At 36.7% G+C, this 18251-nt stretch overlaps 1 protein-coding gene across 1 annotated transcript in view; it reads left to right on the top strand.

Moving 5' to 3' along the window:
• The window catches only part of LOC148943870 (uncharacterized), a 66909-nt gene that overhangs the window by 46310 nt on the left and 2348 nt on the right, over positions 1–18251 (top strand). The window contains exons 7-8 of the mRNA XM_089101445.1: positions 1260–1385; positions 14409–14614. Coding sequence (XP_088957571.1) covers positions 1260–1385; positions 14409–14614 — 332 coding nt within the window. The remainder of the gene's footprint in view (positions 1–1259; positions 1386–14408; positions 14615–18251) is intronic.

Below are 18251 nucleotides of genomic sequence, written 5' to 3'. Positions count from 1 at the left end.
AATGTAGCTAGTTAATTTTGCTGGCACTTGCATGATAAGCCCCATTCCGCTCAAGTTGTTCATTCATTGACGCATTAGACAACGATTTTTTTTTTCGTTAGTTTCTTTCAGCTTACCGTGATACAAGACAAAGAGAAGTAACAGAATAGATGAAAAATCTATAATTTGGGGTATATACTTGCATATTGGGGGGGGGGAAGTATTTGGACTATGGGTAATTAAAAAAACAATTCTTACTAAATAATATGCACAGTAACTCTGCCTTACACATTAGGGATGCAGACCAGCTATACTTTACCCCCCCCTCTCCCTAAAGGGCTAACATATAGCCCAAATTTGTTTCTAAAGTATTATATTTTTATCTTACTTTAGTATATTTCATTAGGATTGAGCTTCAGAGAAACATATTAGAAGAATATTAGGTAGGGGGTATATCGGACAAGTACCATGTTGCTTATTTGCTTTGACAGTTTAAAGTGGCAACACTGACGAAAATGTGGTACTGCCTTAAAAAATTTTCTGAAACAGCCAAAAGAAAAATCCCAGAAAACTGCGGCTTTCTGGTATGTATAGATCTAAGGTGGGTCCAGGAGCAGCAAAATAAGTTTCATTTTTATGCCTTTGGTACTTTAGGTAATGTACTGCCTGGACAAGTAAATTTGAGCAGCAGTGACTGTCGTGTTATGATACATCCTAAGGGTTATGAACAACTGAATTTGTTTTACCCAGCCTTCATTGTACTATTTGTTCTTTAAAGGTTCTTTGGATATTATATTGCCCAAACATGCAGATTTGAATAACGGTGAAAATCTTTTTGAGATATGCCCGAAGGGGCATGAAATTAAGGAGGCCGGAGAACAAGCGGTTGCCTATTAAAAAAGGAAATATAGGTGAAAAATAAGCTAAAGCTAAAAACAACTCGAGAAGGGATAGCTTCCTTCTGACGGTGTAGTTGTCGTGGAAATCAACAGGTTGTTAATATTTGAATTTTTCCGGACGAAAAGCTTTTTCAAACACAACTAATTAATCTTACTTATATGTTTCGACGGTTTAATGTGGCAACACTGACGAAAATTTGGTTCAATCCGAAAAAATTTATAATTTTTCAACAGTCAAAAGAAAAACTCTAGAAAATTGTCGCTTTCTGGTATACTCCACCGCAACACCCCACCGTAAGCTTGGAGTAAAAGATATACCTCAAGGGGTGTAAGTAGCTGAATGTCTTTAACGCAGTCGTAATTGATTGTTTGTTCTTTAAGGATCCTCTTGATATCATATTGCCCGAACATGCAGATTTGAATGATGGTGGCAATCACGGGAAACTAGTTAGCACTATTTTGGCTACTCAAAAAGAACTTGTTGGCACAACACACGTTGAAACAGAGGTAATCCTAGGCTGGTTTGTATTTTGTCGTAGCCTTCAACAATGACGTCTAATGTCTCTAACTAAAGTATTTTTTAAATCCGCTTAGATCTAGTTTATAGATTTTTGAATTTGCTTTAACTTGGCCAGACGACTCTAATCTGGCTATTGGGGGCATTTAAAAAAAAATTTTAAGTTATGTATAGTTTCATTTTTTTTTAAGCCTTAAGGTATACCAGTTGGTGACCGGAGAGGAAATGGCTCGTTCGGAGAAAAACGCGATGAAAGAATTTTAATTCTCCTTTGCGAATGTTCCATAGTTTTTCGCTCGTAGGATAATTTTTCTCATAATGAAAGTGCTGACCCACCGATTAGTAGTACCATCATGGACCATTCGAAAAGACTAGGCTACAGACAGAAGATCTCTAAAAGTTGGGTGTGGGTTTTCATGGAATACAATAATTTCTCTCACGTTGTAAGTTTACGAATTTGTATGGTCAATTTTTTTAATATTGCAGTTTGGAAGTTTTATAGAGTGAAATGTCAAAGCTACATTGTGTTACCCTCAAGCTTTTTTCCCTTTTTAAACGATCAAATTGTACAAAATGGCTTAAAACAAAATTTCTTATTTCAAAATATTCAGAATGATTGTGGTTAGCACATTTCAGTTGCAGCCAGGGCCGTCACGTATGGGGGGAGACCCCCCCCCTCCTCCATATTTTTTGGTCACTCGGTAAAAAAATAAGTCACTAAAATCGTCAAAGCTATATTGTGTTTCACCCAAGGTTTTTTATCTTTTTAAACAATCAAATTGTACAAAATGGCTTAAAACAAAAGCCCTCCTCTCTCCTCCACTTTCTTCAGATTTGTAGAAATCCTGTACTCCTTTTGATTCTTGATTCTTAGGGATTATATCGGGAATCATCTTAATGTCGGGAATCACTTTCTGTCGGGAATCACTTTCTGTGATTATGTCGGGAATCACTTTCTGTAGAAATCCTGTACTCCTTTTGATTCTTGATTCTTAGGGATTATATCGGGAATCATCTTAATGTCGGGAATCACTTTCTGTCGGGAATCACTTTCTGTGATTATGTCGGGAATCACTTTCTGTCGAAATCCTGTACTCCTTTTGATTCTTGATTCTTAGGGATTATATCGGGAATGATCTTAAATAATATTCACCGCGACTATATCCTAAAATATAAAATGTGTTGACTACTAATAAGATAATAATAGATGACAAGATAATAAAGATTAGTATTAAGAAAATATAATAGGGTAATAAGATAAGGGCAACGAAGATAATAAGGGATAATGAGGATGTATTATTTGGAAATCAATCTGGGACCTAGACATAGTCAAGTGGGGTGGGGACGTCTTCTTGGGAGGTCTTCAAAGCTTCATGGGAGGTAGTAAAGAGTGAAGCTCTGAATAAATTGGGTGGGGGGGGGAGCAGGCTCAGATATGTTGGCATCTGATTGTATATGTTGTAGTGAGTTAGCATCAATTGTTGTCGTATTAGTAAAATTCTTAAATATATTAATCTATATTTTTTCTTTTCATTATTTTTTTAATATTGTTTTTCTTCGCCTTCAGTTTTGTCCGTTTAATATCTTTTTCGCCAAATTTGGTCGTTTGCCATTTTTTAAAATGAATTTTAATTTTAAATAAACGAGGTAAAATAAATCGATAAATTAAATAAAATAGTGAAAAATAAGTTAAATACATTTATTTTAAAAATTTAATTGTTCAGGAAAGTTCAGTGATGCCGCTTTTTGTGTTGAATTAGATAACCTTATTCAATTGTTTTTTGCTTTTTTTTGCTACCCAAATTATTGTTTTAGTTTTTTTGTTTTTTTGGCTTTTCAAATGAAGAAAAAAGCTTCAAAAGTTATGACCCACAAAATTTGAAAATCCAAAGATTTACAATGCCCAGGTTAGCCTTGATATTCTTAAGGCGTCCACATGGAGGGGGGCATCCCCACCCTGTTAAAGACAAATGTATACAAAATCCACAAAAATTTTAAGTAGTTCCAAAAAAAGGATGAACCCTTTCTGGAATAAAGCCTTTTTTGACCTTATCAAAATTGGAGATTGTTAATTTATCAAAGTAAAAAAACCTCCTGAATCAACATGATGCATAATACCCCAGAAATAAGGACAGAGAATTATTTAAATATTGTATCTTCAAACAGACGCTTAATAGAAAGTTGAAGGCAACATTTTAATAGAAAGTGAGACACTAAGAAGGTGGGATGTATAATTCGTATATTTATAGGGCCTAAACTGTGTCTTTCTGCCGGTCTTTATAGGGCCTAAACCGGTTCTTTACCTGTCGGTCTTCATAGGGCTTAAACCTGGTCTTTATCTGCCGGTCTTTATAGAGCCTAAGCCGCGTCTTTATCTGCCGGTCTTTATAGGGCCTAAACCGGGTCTTTATATGGCCTAAACCTGGTATTTATCTGCCGGTCTTTATAGGGCCTAAACACGGTCTTTATAGGACCTACAGCGGGTCTTTATCTGCCAGTCCTTATAGGGCCTAAACTGGGTCTTTATCTGCCGGTCTTTATAGAGCTTAAACCGGGTTTTTATCTGCCGGTCTTTATAGGGCCTAAGCTGCGTCTTTATCTGCCGGTCTTTAAGAAGGTGGGATGTATCATCCGTATATTTGTAGAGTCTAAACCGGGTCTTTATCTGCCGGTCTTTATAGGGCCTAAACCGGGTCTTTACCTGCCGCGTCTTTATCTGCCCGTCTTTATAGGGCCTAAACGGGTCTTTATCTTCCGGTCTTTATAGGGCCTAAACCGTGTCTTTATCTGCCGGTCCTTAAAGGACCTAAACCGGGTCTTCATCTGCTGGTCTTTATAGGGCTTAAACCGGGTCTTTATCTTCCGGTCTTTATAGGGCCTATGCCGCGTCTTTATCTGCCGGTCTTTATAGGGCCTAAACCGGGTCTTTATCTGCCGGTCTTTATAGGGCCTAAACCGGGTCTTAATAGGGCCTAAATGGGGTCTTTATCTGCCGTTCTTTATAGGGCCTAAACTGGGTCTTTATCTGCCGATCCTTATAGAGCCTAAACCGGGTCTTTATCTGTCGGTCTTTATAGGGCCTAAACCGGGTCTTTATCAGCCGCTCTATATAGAGCCTGAACCGGGTCTTTATCTGCCGGTCTTAATAGGGTGTAAACCTGGTATTTATCTGCCGGTCTTTATAGGGCCAGAATCGTGTCTTTATCTGCCGTTATTTATAGGGCGTAAACTGGGTCTATATTTGCCGTTCCTTATAGAGCCTAAACCGGGTCTTTATCTGTCGGTCTTTATAGGGCCTAAATAGGATCTTTATCTGCCGGTCTATATAGGGCTTTATCCGGTTCTTTATATGCCGATCTTAATAGGGTGTAAACCGGGTCTTTATCTGCCGGTCTTCGTAGGGCCTAAATTGTGTCTTTATCTGCTGGTCTTTATAGGGCCTAAACCGGGTGTTTATAGAGCCTAAACCTGGTATGTATCTGCCGGTCTTCATAGGGCCTAAACCATGTCTTTATCTGCCGGTCTTTATAGGGCTTAAACCGGGTCTTTATTTGTCGTTCATTATACCGCCTAAACCGGTTCTTTATCTGTCGGTTTTTATAGGGCCTAAATAGGATCTTTATCAGCCGCTCTTTATAGGGCCTGAACCGGGTCTTTATCTGCCGGTCTTAATAGGGTGTAAACCTGGTCTTTATCTGCCGGTCTTCATAGAGCCTAAACCGCGTCTTTATCTGCCCGTCTTTATAGGGCCTAAACCGGGTCTTTATAGAGCCTAAACCTGGTATTTATCTGCCGGTCTTCATAGGTCCTAAACCAGGTCTTTATCGGGCCTACGCCGGGTCTTTATCTGCCAGTCCTTATAGGGCCTAAACCGGGTCTTTATTGGCCGGTCTTTATAGAGCTTAAACCGGGTTTTTATCTGCCGGTCTTTATAGGGCCTAAGCTGCGTCTTTATCTGCCGGTCTTTAAGAAGGTGGGATGTATCATCCGTATATTTGTAGAGTCTAAACCGTGTCTTTATCTGCCCGTCTTTATAGGGCCTAAACCGGGTCTTTATAGAGCCTAAACCTGGTATTTATCTGTCGGTCTTTATAGGGCCTAAACCCGGTCTTTATCGGGCCTAAACTGGGTCTTTATCTGCCAGTCCTTATAGGGCCTAAACTGTGTCTTTATTGGCCGGTCTTTATAGGGCTTAAACCGGGTTTTTATCTGCCGGTCTTTATAGGGCGTAAGCTGCGTCTTTATATGCCCGTCTTTAAGAAGGTGGGATGTATCATCCGTATATTTGTAGAGTCTAAACCGGGTCTTTATCTGCCGGTCTTTATCTGCCAGTCCTTATAGGGCCTAAACCGGGTCTTTATTGGCCGGTCTTTATAGGGCTTAAACCGGTCTTTATAGGGCCTAAGCCGCGTCTTTATCTGCCGGTCTTTAAGAAGGTGGGATATATCATCCGTATATTTGTAGGGCCTAAACCGGGTCTTTACCTGCCGCGTCTTTATCTTCCGGTCTTTATAGGGCCTAAACCGTGTCTTTATCTGCCGGTCCTTAAAGGACCTAAACCGGGTCTTCATCTGCTGGTCTTTATAGGGCTTAAACCGGGTCTTTATCTTCCGGTCTATATAGGGCCTATGCCGCGTCTTTATCTGCTGGTCTTTATAGGGCCTAAACCGGGTCTTTATCTGCCTGTCTTTATAGGGTCTAAACCGGGTCTTTATAGGGCCTAAACGGGTCTTTATCTTCCGGTCTTTATAGGACCTAAACCGGGTCTTCATCTGCCGGTCTTTATAGGGCTTAAACCGGGTCTTTATCTTCCGGTCTTTATAGGGCCTAAGCCGCGTCTTTATCTGCTTGTCTTTATAGGGCCTAAACCGGGTCTTTATCTGCCGGTCTTTATAGGGCCTAAACCGGGTCTTTATAGGGCCTAAATGGTGTCTTTATCTGCCGGTCTTTATAGGGCCTAAATGGGGTCTTTATCTGCCGGTCTTTATAGGGCCTAAACCGGGTCTTTATCTGCCGATCCTTATAGAGCCTAAACCGGGTCTTTATCAGCCGGTCTTAATAGGGTGTAAACCGGGTCTTTATCTGCCGGTCTTCATAGGGCCTAAACTGTGTCTTTATCTGCCGGTCTTTATAGGGCCTTAACCGGATCTTTATCTGCCGGTCTTCATAGGGCGTAAACCGGGTCTTTATCTGCCGTTCCTTATAGAGCCTAAACCGGGTCTTTATCTGTCGGTCTTTATAGGGCCTAAATCGGATCTTTATCTGCCGGTCTTTATAGGGCCTGAACAGGGTCTTTATCTGCCGGTCTTAATAGGGCGTAAACCGGGTCTTTATCTGCCGGTCTTCATAGGGCCTAAATCGTGTCTTTATCTGCCGGTCTTTATAGGGCCTAAACCGGGTCTTTTAAGCTGGGCCCTATCAAACTATAGCAGTTTTCTACGTTTCAAAATGAGAAAAATTCCAGTGGAACATTTGTGAATAGTGGTTATATTTGACAATTTTGCGGACATTAAAAAATAGTATAGTGTCTGTACCTGTTCTTTCATATCTTTAAGTTTTTCCTTCATCCACATTTTAAGATATTTCCTCTGAAAGAGCTTTAAAAAAAGTTTCTCTTTTTATATTGTTCTTCAAAATTTCATCTAGATTTTATTTTCTTCTTCCGGCACCGAGGATGTCTGAGCAGAGCTTTTTGTCTATTTTTTACGTTTTTTTTCATGGATTGTGATTAACCTCGTTTCTTCTGTTCCGTTTTTCTTCTCTGTCCAACTTGCTGTTCGGTTTTATATTTTAATTCCAGTAACTTTTTTACATAGTTTAACATAATGATGTCTATTCTGAGCAACTAATTTTTTGTACTATGATTATTTTGCAAGTGCAAATAAAATTGTCACACCTGAAGAGGAGAGTGATAAGTTTGATATATACCAAAAATAGTTAAAACGCAGCTATTTCTACTTCATATTAATTTCCCCGATTTATACTTTAATATAGTTACATATCACGTTCGGTCTTATACTTCAATATATATAATTCAATATAGATTTAGACTTCAATATAGTTACATATCACGTTCGGTCTTATACTTCAATTATTTAAAAAAAAAACTTTCCAAAAAATAAGTTTTTCAAAGAAAAGTAAAGGCCATTATAAACTTAAGCTCAGGAGATACAAATACCTGTTAAAATGCAAACTCAAAACGACCAGAAATTACCATTAAAGAATAAATGAAACCCAAAACGAACAGAAATTAAATTAACAATCATAGCAAAAAACATACAACAAGTAATAAAATAAATGAATAAATAGATCTTAAAGCGAGTAATGCTTAGATTGAATATGAAAATCAAGCTTAAAACGAAAACAAATATTTTGCTATTAAAGTATAAATGAAACTTAAAACGAACAGAAATTAAATAAACAATCAATGCAAACAAACATACAATATATATTAATGTAAATGAATAAATAAATCTTAAAACGAGTGAAACTTAAATTGAATATGCAAATCAAGTTCGAATCGAATAAAAATAACTACAAACAAGAGTTTGAGCATCGCCTCACTGCAGAAGCCTAAAACCTACTTCGCCGTTGCCGCTTTGCTGAAAACAGTTCTTTGGAATATTTTCACTTTTGTAACTTTAAGAAATCAAAAATTAATTAAGATTTTAAGGAATAAATATCAGCATATGTATTTTAAACTGACAATGCACATTTTTTCAGTAAACTCATTTGAATTTTTTTTCAGTGAAGTACAAATTATATTCTGGCTTTTAGAAAGCATAGGGGTTTAGAACCCTACTCACATTAATTTATGCTCGTTTTGATTTTGACTTAATTTTTTATCTTAATTTTTGTTCGTTTTGGGTTTCATTTATTTATTGATACTGATTTGGGGTAGTTGTATGCTTGGTAGATTTTATGATTGTCCAGATGCCAGGTGTTGAAAATGTGAATCAGACCATGACGGTATGGGGCTGCAAAGAGAACGAGCCTACCCTCCACCCCCTTAATTGACTACGTAGATTCAAAAATGCCAATGGCACTTGCTTGCTAGTGGTGGAACACTCCAAAACTTGATTTTTTGCTCTATTTTGAAGATTCAGAAAAGAAAATGCATGTTTCACAAAGTTTGATGTTCAGTTTCATGCTCAATTAGAAATGCATATAAGACATATAATGTTCAAACAAAAAAACAACATGATTATTGACAAAAAATGGCAGAGTAAAAAAAAAAAAATGGCAAAACTATATGAGTCTTGAACTATATGAGTCAAAATCAAATTGAATATTAGATATATAATTATATTAATTGTTGAAAGATCCATCAGTTCAAGATTTTTTCACTGTAATTTTTATTTTCATTTTCAATGCTGTAAGAACTGGAAAATAATAATTTTGTAATATACGATTAATTCGTTTTCAGTGAAGCACCAATGACGCAGAAGGCTTTAGATTTTTACAGTTAAAGAAGGGGGTAGTATCCAAATTTTGCTTGTAGTGAAAGTATATTTGTCTTGACCAATCTTGAAAATAACTAATCAATTAAACTGAATATTTGATGCATAATGATATTAATTGCTAAAAGCTCATCAGTTCAAAATTTTACTGTAATTTTAATATTTATTTTCAATATTAAGTACAAAAGAAAACATAAGTAATATAATCTGTTTTCAGTAAAGCGCCATTGACGCAATAGGTTTTAGACTTCTGCTGTGAGACGATGGCCAAACTCTTGTTTTTAGTTATTTTTATTCGATTCAAACTTGATTTTCATATTCAATTTAAGTTTCACTCGTTTTAAGATTTATTTATTCATTTACATTAATATATATATTGTATGTTTGTTCGCACTGATTGTTTATTTAATTTCTGTTCGTTTTAAGTTTCATTTATATTTTAATAGTAGAATATTCTTTTTCGTTTTAAGCTTGATTTTCATATTCAATCTAAGCACTACTCGCTTTATGATCTATATATTAGTTTATATTATTACTTGTTGTATGCTTTATGCTATGATTGTTTATTTAATTTCTTTTAATTTTGGGTTTAATTTATTCTTTAATAGCAATTTCTGGTTGTTTTGAGTTTTAATTTTAAAACGTATTTGTGTCTGCTGAGTTTAATTTTAAAATGACCTTTACTTTTCTTTGAAAAACTTATTTTTAGGAAAGCTTTTTTTCATTGATTTTTGTTCGTTTTTTATTGCAAAAAATTTCAAGTTTTTTTGGCGTTGGGGGGGGGGGCTTACTGTCCGATTATTCTTTACTTTAAAAAACGGATCTAGAACTCTCAATTTAAATCGAATGAGGCTTTTTTCAAAGTCTTTACGATTACCTCTTGGATAAAAACCTTATATATGAATAATAGACAGCTTGCATAACTTGTGGACAGCGATTGACAACAATGAATGGATTGAAAAAATAGCTCCATAAAGGGGGTTTAGACCATTCCACTTGCCGACACAAAGGGATCCCGACTGTTTGGAATTGACCTTAATAGGAGTTTGTGTGCCAAAGCAATTTTGCATCTATCACAGGGTATGTATTTTATCCTTATATTTGGATAATTATAATAGATTTCCTATGTGTTCTTCCCATACAAAACCCCTTCCCATAAGTTATAAACCCACTTTAATAAGTTATGCTCCATGGCATAACTTACAACGCCTACCCCTGGGCCCTGGTGGGCTGTGTCGACACCGGAGTTTTTTGTTATCAGAACTTTTAACTATTTTAACAAAATTTCTGTCTCAAAATTTTTATCTGATGCATTTAGGGAATGGAGGAGGGAGAGGGGCTAGTTGCCCTTCAATCTCTTTTGACTCTTAAAAAGTTAACAAGAACTTTCAATCAAATGAGTCCTCTCTAAAGTTTATACGAGCATCCCTTCCATAAGAAATAATATGAAGGATTCGGAGAATCCTTAAATTACAACCCTTGCCCTGAGGGCTTTGGGGGAGTTGTAATCCTCAAAGACCAAATTTCCAGAACTTAAAACTACGTTTAATAAAATGGCTGTCTTAAAATTTTGATTGGATGTGTTTGGGGAAAAGGTGGGCGTTAGAGGGGGCCCTCAAATCACTTTCGACCATTAGAAAGGGCACTAGACCTCGGAATTTCCAATCGAATGAGCCTATTTTGAAGTTTCTACGACACCGCCTTCTATAAAAACCTTATATGCCCCCAGAGCATAACTTAAAACCCTTGCCCTGAGGGTTGTGGAGGATTGTCCTCCTCAAAAACATATTTTCTATCTGGAAATCAACTACGCTGAACAAAATGGCTATCTCAAAATTTTGATTGGATGTGTTTTTGGGAATGATGGACTTGGGGGGGGGGGCTAGTTGTCCTCCAATCAGTTCCGACTATTAAAAAGGGCACTAGCCATTTGAATTTCCAATTGAATGTGCCTGTTTTAAAGTTTCTACAACAACGCCTTCTATAAAAACCTTATATGCCCCCAGGCCATAACTTAAAACTCTTGCCCTGAGGGTTGTGGGGGAGTGTCCTCCTCAAAAATATATTGTAAATCTGAAAATCAACTACCCTGAACAAAAATGGCAATCTCAAAATTTCGAGTGGAGGTGTGTGGGGGAATGATGGGCGTAGGGGGGGGGGCTAGTTGCCCTCCAATCACTTTTGACTATTAAAAAGGGCACTATCCCTTTGGATTTCCAATCGAATGAGTCTTTTTTGAACTTTCTATGACAACGCCTTCTATAAAAACCTTATATGCCCCCAGGACATAACTTAAAACCCTTGCCCTGAGGGTTGTGGGGGATTGTCCTCCTCAAAAACATGTTTTCTATCTGAAAATCTACTACGCTGAACAAAATGGCTATCTCAAAATTTTGATTGGATGTGTTTAGGGGAATGATGGACGTGGAGGGGGGCTTGTCACCCTCCAATCACTTTCGAATATTAAAAAGGGCACTATCCTTTAGAATTTCCAGTCGACTGAGCATTTTCAGAAGTTTTTACGACAAAGCCTTCTATAAAAACCTTATATACCCCAAGGGCATAACTTAAAACCCTTGCCCTGAAGGTTCTGGGGGAGTGTCCTCCTCAAAAACATATTTTCTATCTGGAAATCAACTACGCTGAACAAAATGGCTATCTCAAAATTTTGATTGGATGTGTTTGGGGAAATGATGGGCGTGGGGGGGGGGGGCTAGCTGCCCTCCAATCATTTTTGACTATTAAAAAGGGCAGTAGCCCTTTAATTTCCAATCGAATGAGCCTGTTTTGAAGTTTCTACGACAACGCCTTCTGTAAAAACCTTATATGTTCCCAGGGCATAACTTAAACACGTGCCCTGAGGATTGTGGGAGAGTTTCAATCTCAAAAACATATTTTCTATCTGGAAATCAACGCAACGGACAAACATGACTATCTGAAAATTATGATTTGATGTGTATGGGGAAATGATGGGCGTGGGGGGGGGAGGGGCTAGTTACACTCCAATCACTTTCGACTATTAAAAAGGGCACTAACCCTTTAATTTCGAGTCGAATGAGCATGTTTTGAAGTTTCTACGACAACGCCTTCTATAAAAACCTTATATGCCCCGAGGGCATAATTTGAAACCCTTGCCCTGAGGGTTGTGGGTGAGTATCCTCCTGAAAAATATATTTTCTATCTGGAATCAACTACGCTGAACAAAATGGATATCTCAGAATTTTGATTGGATGTGTTTGGGGGAATGATGGGCGTAAGGGGGGGGGGGGGCTAGCTGCCCTCCAATCATTTTGGACTATTAAAAAGGGCAGTAGCCCTTTAATTTCCAATCGAATGAGCCTGTTTTGAAGTTTCTACGACAACGCCTTCAATGAAAACCTTATATGTTCCCAGGGCATAACTTAAAACCCTTGTCCTGAGGGTTGTGGGGGAGTGTCCTCCTCAAAAATATATTTTCTATCTGGAAATCAACTACGCTGAACAAAATGGCTATCTGAAAATTTGGATTGGATGTGTTTGGGGAAATGATGGGCTTGGGGGGGCTAGTTACACTCCAATAATTTTCGACTATTAAAAAGGGCACTAGCTCTTTAATTTCCAATCGAATGAGCCTGTTTTGATGTTTCTACGACAACGCCTTCTATAAAAACCTTAGATGCCCCCAGGGCATAACTTAAAGCCCATGCCCTGAGGGTTTTGGGGGAGTATCCTCCTCAAAAAAATATTTTCTATCTGGAAATCAACTACGCTGAACAAAATGGCTATATCAAAATTTTTATTGGATGTGTTCGGGGGAATGATGGGCGTGGGGGGGCTAGTTGCTCTCCAATCATTTTCGACTATTAAAAAGGGCACTAGAACTCTCGATTTCCAATAGAATGAGCCCCCTTTGAAGCTTCTACGACGACCCCTTCCATATGAAGTGCCTTTGGGAAAAAAAAAAATAAATAATAATAAAACATTGGAGCCGTATGGCCTTTACTATAGGCAACGCTACAGCGTTGCCTCTGATATATATACTTCAATATAGTTACATATCACGTTCGGTCTTATACTTCAATATATATACTTCAATATATACTTCAATTTATATTTATACTGCAATATAGTTACATATCACGTTTGGACTTTACTGTTTGATTTTTCAATTTAATTTCAATCACTTTTTGCATTGTTCAACCTTGTTACATAATAATTCTAAGCAAATTTCTTTTTACAACAATTAGTTTGCAAGTACCAATAAAATAACAATACTATAATAATAGAATGTAATATAGGTAGTAAGAGATAATGATACAATGAGATAACCGAATATTAAGACGAAAGATAATGAGAGAAGGCAAAAAAATATTAAGCGATTATTGGAGAATGGCAGAATAGTAAACGATATTAAGAGAATTGTAGCAGATAATAATAATAGATAGCAGGATAAAAAAAAGTTTAATAATAAGAAAAAATTATACGATAATAAGACAAGGGTGACGAAGATAATAAAGGATGATAAAAGACGGATAGTAGATGATAAGGGAAAAATGAACTAATAAGAGAAGGACTACTCAAATAAAAAGCAATAATAAGAGAAGGGCAATAGATAATAAAATGATAAGAGGACTACAAGAGATAATGATACAATGAGATAACCGAGTATTAAGACGAAAGATAATGAGAGAAGGCAAAAAATTATTAAGCGATTATTAGAGAATGATATTAAGAGAATTGTAACAGATAACAATAATAGATAACAGGATAATAAAGATTAATAATTAGAAAAAATTGTAGGATAATAAGACAAGGGTGACGAAGATAATAAGGGATGATAAAAGACGAATAGTAGATGATAAGGGAAGACACAACCGGGATCCAATTTATGTAATGAAATAATTTTCATGTTCAGAATTTGGGTAGTTCAATTCAGAGCAGTATTAAAATTCATAATTTTTCTGGTAATCATTAGACTTAGGACGACTTTTTCGCTCTCTTTAAGGAGAAAAGTTTAAGCTAAATTGAAGATCAATTGTAATTAATGAACTTTTTCTTCGTCTACACGTCAGAAAAGCTGAAATGCTTTTTCTCTTCTCATGTTTTCTTCCCTCTTGTTTTATATTTCTTTTTTGTTCTAGTTTAGAATGGCATAAAAAAAAACTGAATTAGAAAATTTTTTTTTGTTGTTGTTTTTTTTTACTATTTTGCTGTTGTATATCCTTTTCTTTGTCATCATCACCAATGGCATCAGAAAAGAGCAAATAATTTTTTTAATGCATTTTTTCTGTTATTTTAGCTCTTTAACTGTTTGTTAATCTAAAATGATGTCAGAAAAGGAGAAATTCATTTTTCATATAAAAGGGTCTAGACCAGACCCTTTTTTCTGGTCTAGAATGACAAAAAAAAACAACTAAAAATCGAATTTTTTTTTGTATATTTACTATTTTGCCGCTCTTTAATCGTTTTTTTTTACCTAGACCGGCATCAAAAAAAAGCAAATTGTTTTTGTTTTTTTTTACTTTTGTGTATGTTTCCTCTCATTTACAGTTCTTTATCTATTTTTTCATCTAGAATGATGTCAGAAAAGCTGAAATCGAAGTCAGAAAAAAAGAGAAAGAACTCCTTAAAAATGCTTTGCAAGAAGCAACTCGATCTCTTCGACCATTACTGCGACTGATGGAAACTGCACAAGAAGATTCGGAGCTTATGCGAAGGGAACTAAAACAATGGAAAACTAGAAGAGAAGCATTGGAAGAGGAGTTGAATAATAAAAAAAGGTATGGAATATGAGGCACATATAGGTTTTGCTTTTAAGCGTAGTTCTGATAAAATGCGGTTAAAGTTTTTTGTGCAATCAAATGACGTTACGATTAAGCAGGGGCACTGTTCTGTTTTTCTGAAGAAACAAAAAAAAAACGGGCTTGAATGAAACAGAACAGAAACGGAATAGATTTTCAAAAAAAACAGAAGACCCTTTTCTGTTCTGTTTTTTGATGAAAACTGAAAACAGCTGTTTTCGTTAAAAAAACAGATGTTTAAACAGCTTTTTTCCGAACAATTAAAGGTTAAAGAAAATAATTCGAAATGATAGTTTTGGCTTATTATCAAAAAGTTAATTATAGCATCAGTTGTTAAAGCCTTAAAGCTTATCATTAAAAATTGTTATTTCCTCTCGTTTTGGCGTTGTCCGGGCATACTGCTGTCACATGAAATAATTGGCGATAAAAAATGTCTGTTCGCTCGACATACTAGTATTAGTATTCTAAGATGCTTTAGAGCGGTTTCTGGCAGGTCCGGAAATATCTCTTCCTTTTGAATCAAGAAAATGAAGGGGTCTCCAATATGAAAACATTAACAATTTAGTCTCTCATTAACTTATTGTCAGGACTGCCACGGGTAGTAGTTTCTTCTGGAATTAACACTTTTTTAAGAAAACCTAGCACGATTGAGGTAAAATTTTTCCGCAAAAAAGAGCAGTTTTTTTTATTAAAGGGGCAAAAAATTTTCTGTGCACACAAACATCACCATCGTTTTTTTTATGATTATTGTTTTCCATTTTCCCGTTCTATTTTTTCTAAAAATGTGCTTTTATGCTTGTACAGCTTCTTCTCGATCTTCCCGGAAATGCATACTAGTTATATGAGACATTTGGAAAATCAAATAATTTTCAGAATGAAATTATACAGTCAGCTCAAGTCATTAGTGTTTAAGCAGAGCCCATAGTTGATTTGGGAGGGGGCAGTTTCCCCCTCAAAATCATTCTTTCCCCTTCCCCCATTTTGATGTTTGGAAGCCATCTTAAACAAAAGTATGAAAGCAGAAAAATGCACGGGAAAATGACACTTCTTACTGCCAATCAAAAATGTTCGTTACCTCGCAGCATGTGTGTGAAAATCTTTCAAAAGAAAAATTAATGGTTTAAGGTACTTCGCACATTTTTAGGGCGCTTCGCGCCAGAAAGTATTGTTTTAGGCCCCCCGCCGAATTCATTCTGAAGTAAATAAGTAATGTGAAATTTCTCAAATTCTGGATTTCAAAGAAACTTAGACTCTTTGCTACATAATACTTTCTTTTATAAGGACAATTGCAGTTGTTGATAACTTATCTCGAAAATTTCCGTTGCTTTGTGGCAGAAAATACTTTCTCCAACGCATGCCACTTGCTCTATCATAAAAATTGTTACTACTTCGAACTTTTGTTTTAAGAGTACGAGCTGGCAAGCTTTAGATTATGTGGTCACGTTTTCCTGGTCCATTCCCAAAGTAAAAGGCGTAGTGACACCCTTGACGCAATCCAAGAATACTAATTTTATTTCTTATTAGAGCCCCCCTCCCCTCCAGAAACTCTGGATCTGCCAATATTTCAAAGGTGTAATATAAGAAAAAATGAACTTTTTGTCCTCCCCCAAGATTCACAAAAATTTGCAGTACTGTATTTATGCAACTTAACGAAAAAAAACCTTATCGGAAATCTCTACGTCACTCTGGAAGATAGCCTAGCAGTTTCTTCTCAAAAGACTTTAAGGCATTTACGGCTGAGTTGCTAACGCTGCAGGATCGTCTTACGATTTTGAAACCTATTATATCCAAAAATGACTGGAACCTGCTTTCCTCACTGGACTCTACCATAGCTTCAAGCACCTGAGCAGTTCAAAGGCGAGATGGAGTGGGCTCTCTTGCGGTTTCTGCACCATTACTTAATGTATCCCACAGTAATGGTGTCAAAGATTGAGGGACCATAGGACGATTCCCAAATGACTTTTCAAACTATTCAAATGTTGAAGTATCCAAATAAGCTATATTTAATATTAATTTCAAAATGAAGGCTTTTCATAAAATACTTTTTTAACTCCACGATGATGAATTCTTTGAGGGGTGCGACAAAGAGACTATCAATCGCTCTAGGTCCCTCAGAGGGGCTAGAGGGCTAAAGGGCTAGATATCTACAAAAGAGATCTAGCCCTTCTAAGATTGTGTGTGCTCCACTTCCAGGTGAATATGAAGAAGTACTTACCATTACCTGATAGTGAAATGCTGACTTACCTGATAGTGAAATAAGACTGCAATTGAACCTATACTTTACCGAAATATGCCACGCTTTAAAAATAGCTGAAAGCTCAGCTGTTCCGAGTGTTGAATTGCGCCGCACATCTCGAGTAAAAAGATGGGCCCAAAACTTTGATTTGGTTAATACAAAGGCTGCGGCCAAGTTTTGGCTGCAGATTTGGCATGAGTGTGACAGGCCTAAAAGTGGTGCAGTCAATCAAATTCGCATTTTTACTAAGTGGAAATTTGCAAAATAACTGCTTAGACATCGTAGTGGTTTAAAACTTTAAACTGTGTCGAAAATCATGGATAATCCTAATCTGATTTGGAATCTGCGTGCAAAGCCTGCTGAGGAAAAATAATCCGATTTCTAGTGCGATTAGTGAGAAATAATGGGTTGATTATTTTAGTGCAGAATTTGCAACCCCAGATGAGCCGAAAAACCAAATGTTTCATGAGCAACTAAGTCCCCTCCTTACCAAAGAGTTAAATTATTTTGTTGTGAACAGTAGTCAAACCCTGGAAGTTTGCAAAAAATCGAAGAAAAAATCGTCAAGTGGTGCTGATAAAATATGTGCACATCATCTATTGAATGGTAGTCCCCTTTTATTTGAACATCTTGCAATTGCTTACCAGATTATTATGACGCATGGTGTTGTACCAGATTTAGTTTCCTTAGGATCCATAACGCCTGTACTGAAAAAAGGAAAACACGCAACAGAACCTTCTTCTTGTAGACCGATAACCATTTCCTCTGTATTTTGCAAGCTTTTTGAATTGTTAATAACAGGTGGTGTTAGGAAGTGTTGCAAGGACCCTCCCCACCAGTTTGGTTTCCAGTCAGGAATGGGATGCGCTCACGCATTACATGTTGTAGCAAATGTTCCGTTAAATGCGCACTTTTCTAATGAATCGCTGGCTATTGGTGAATACGACGTACGCCGCGCATTTAACTCGGGTATACATGCGCAGATAATGCTAGAATTACGGAAAAACGGTGCCAACCTAGGTATTGTTCGACCTCTCTCTGATCTGTATCGCCAACTAAATGTGTTTTTACGCATCCCTAATGCAAAACCCCCCTAGGAAAATCCCTGTAAAGAAAGGTATTAAATAAGTTGCGATTTCTTCGCCAGAGCTGTTTATTAACAGTATTTCCGAGTCGCAGTCCAAAGTCACTACAGGCTGTGTTCTATGAGGAATAGATGTGACCATAGTTGGATTTGCGGAGGACATCTTGAATTTTTCTCAGCAAATAACATCCCTAGAAAGTAATTTTAATATCCTGTCATCTCAGTATGGTGATATTGGCCTTAGTTTTAATGTGTCTAATTCGGAAGTTTGATTGGAATAAATCTGTTCTACCTCG

Source organism: Artemia sp. Qi Xiang Cuo, chromosome 15 (genome assembly GCF_049724085.1).
Source record: "Artemia sp. Qi Xiang Cuo chromosome 15, ASM4972408v1, whole genome shotgun sequence".
In the NCBI taxonomy this organism is placed as follows: Eukaryota; Metazoa; Arthropoda; class Branchiopoda; order Anostraca; family Artemiidae; genus Artemia; species Artemia sp. Qi Xiang Cuo.
The sequence above is the reverse complement of the archived record's forward strand: the minus strand, read 5'-3'. Positions and strand labels throughout refer to the sequence as shown.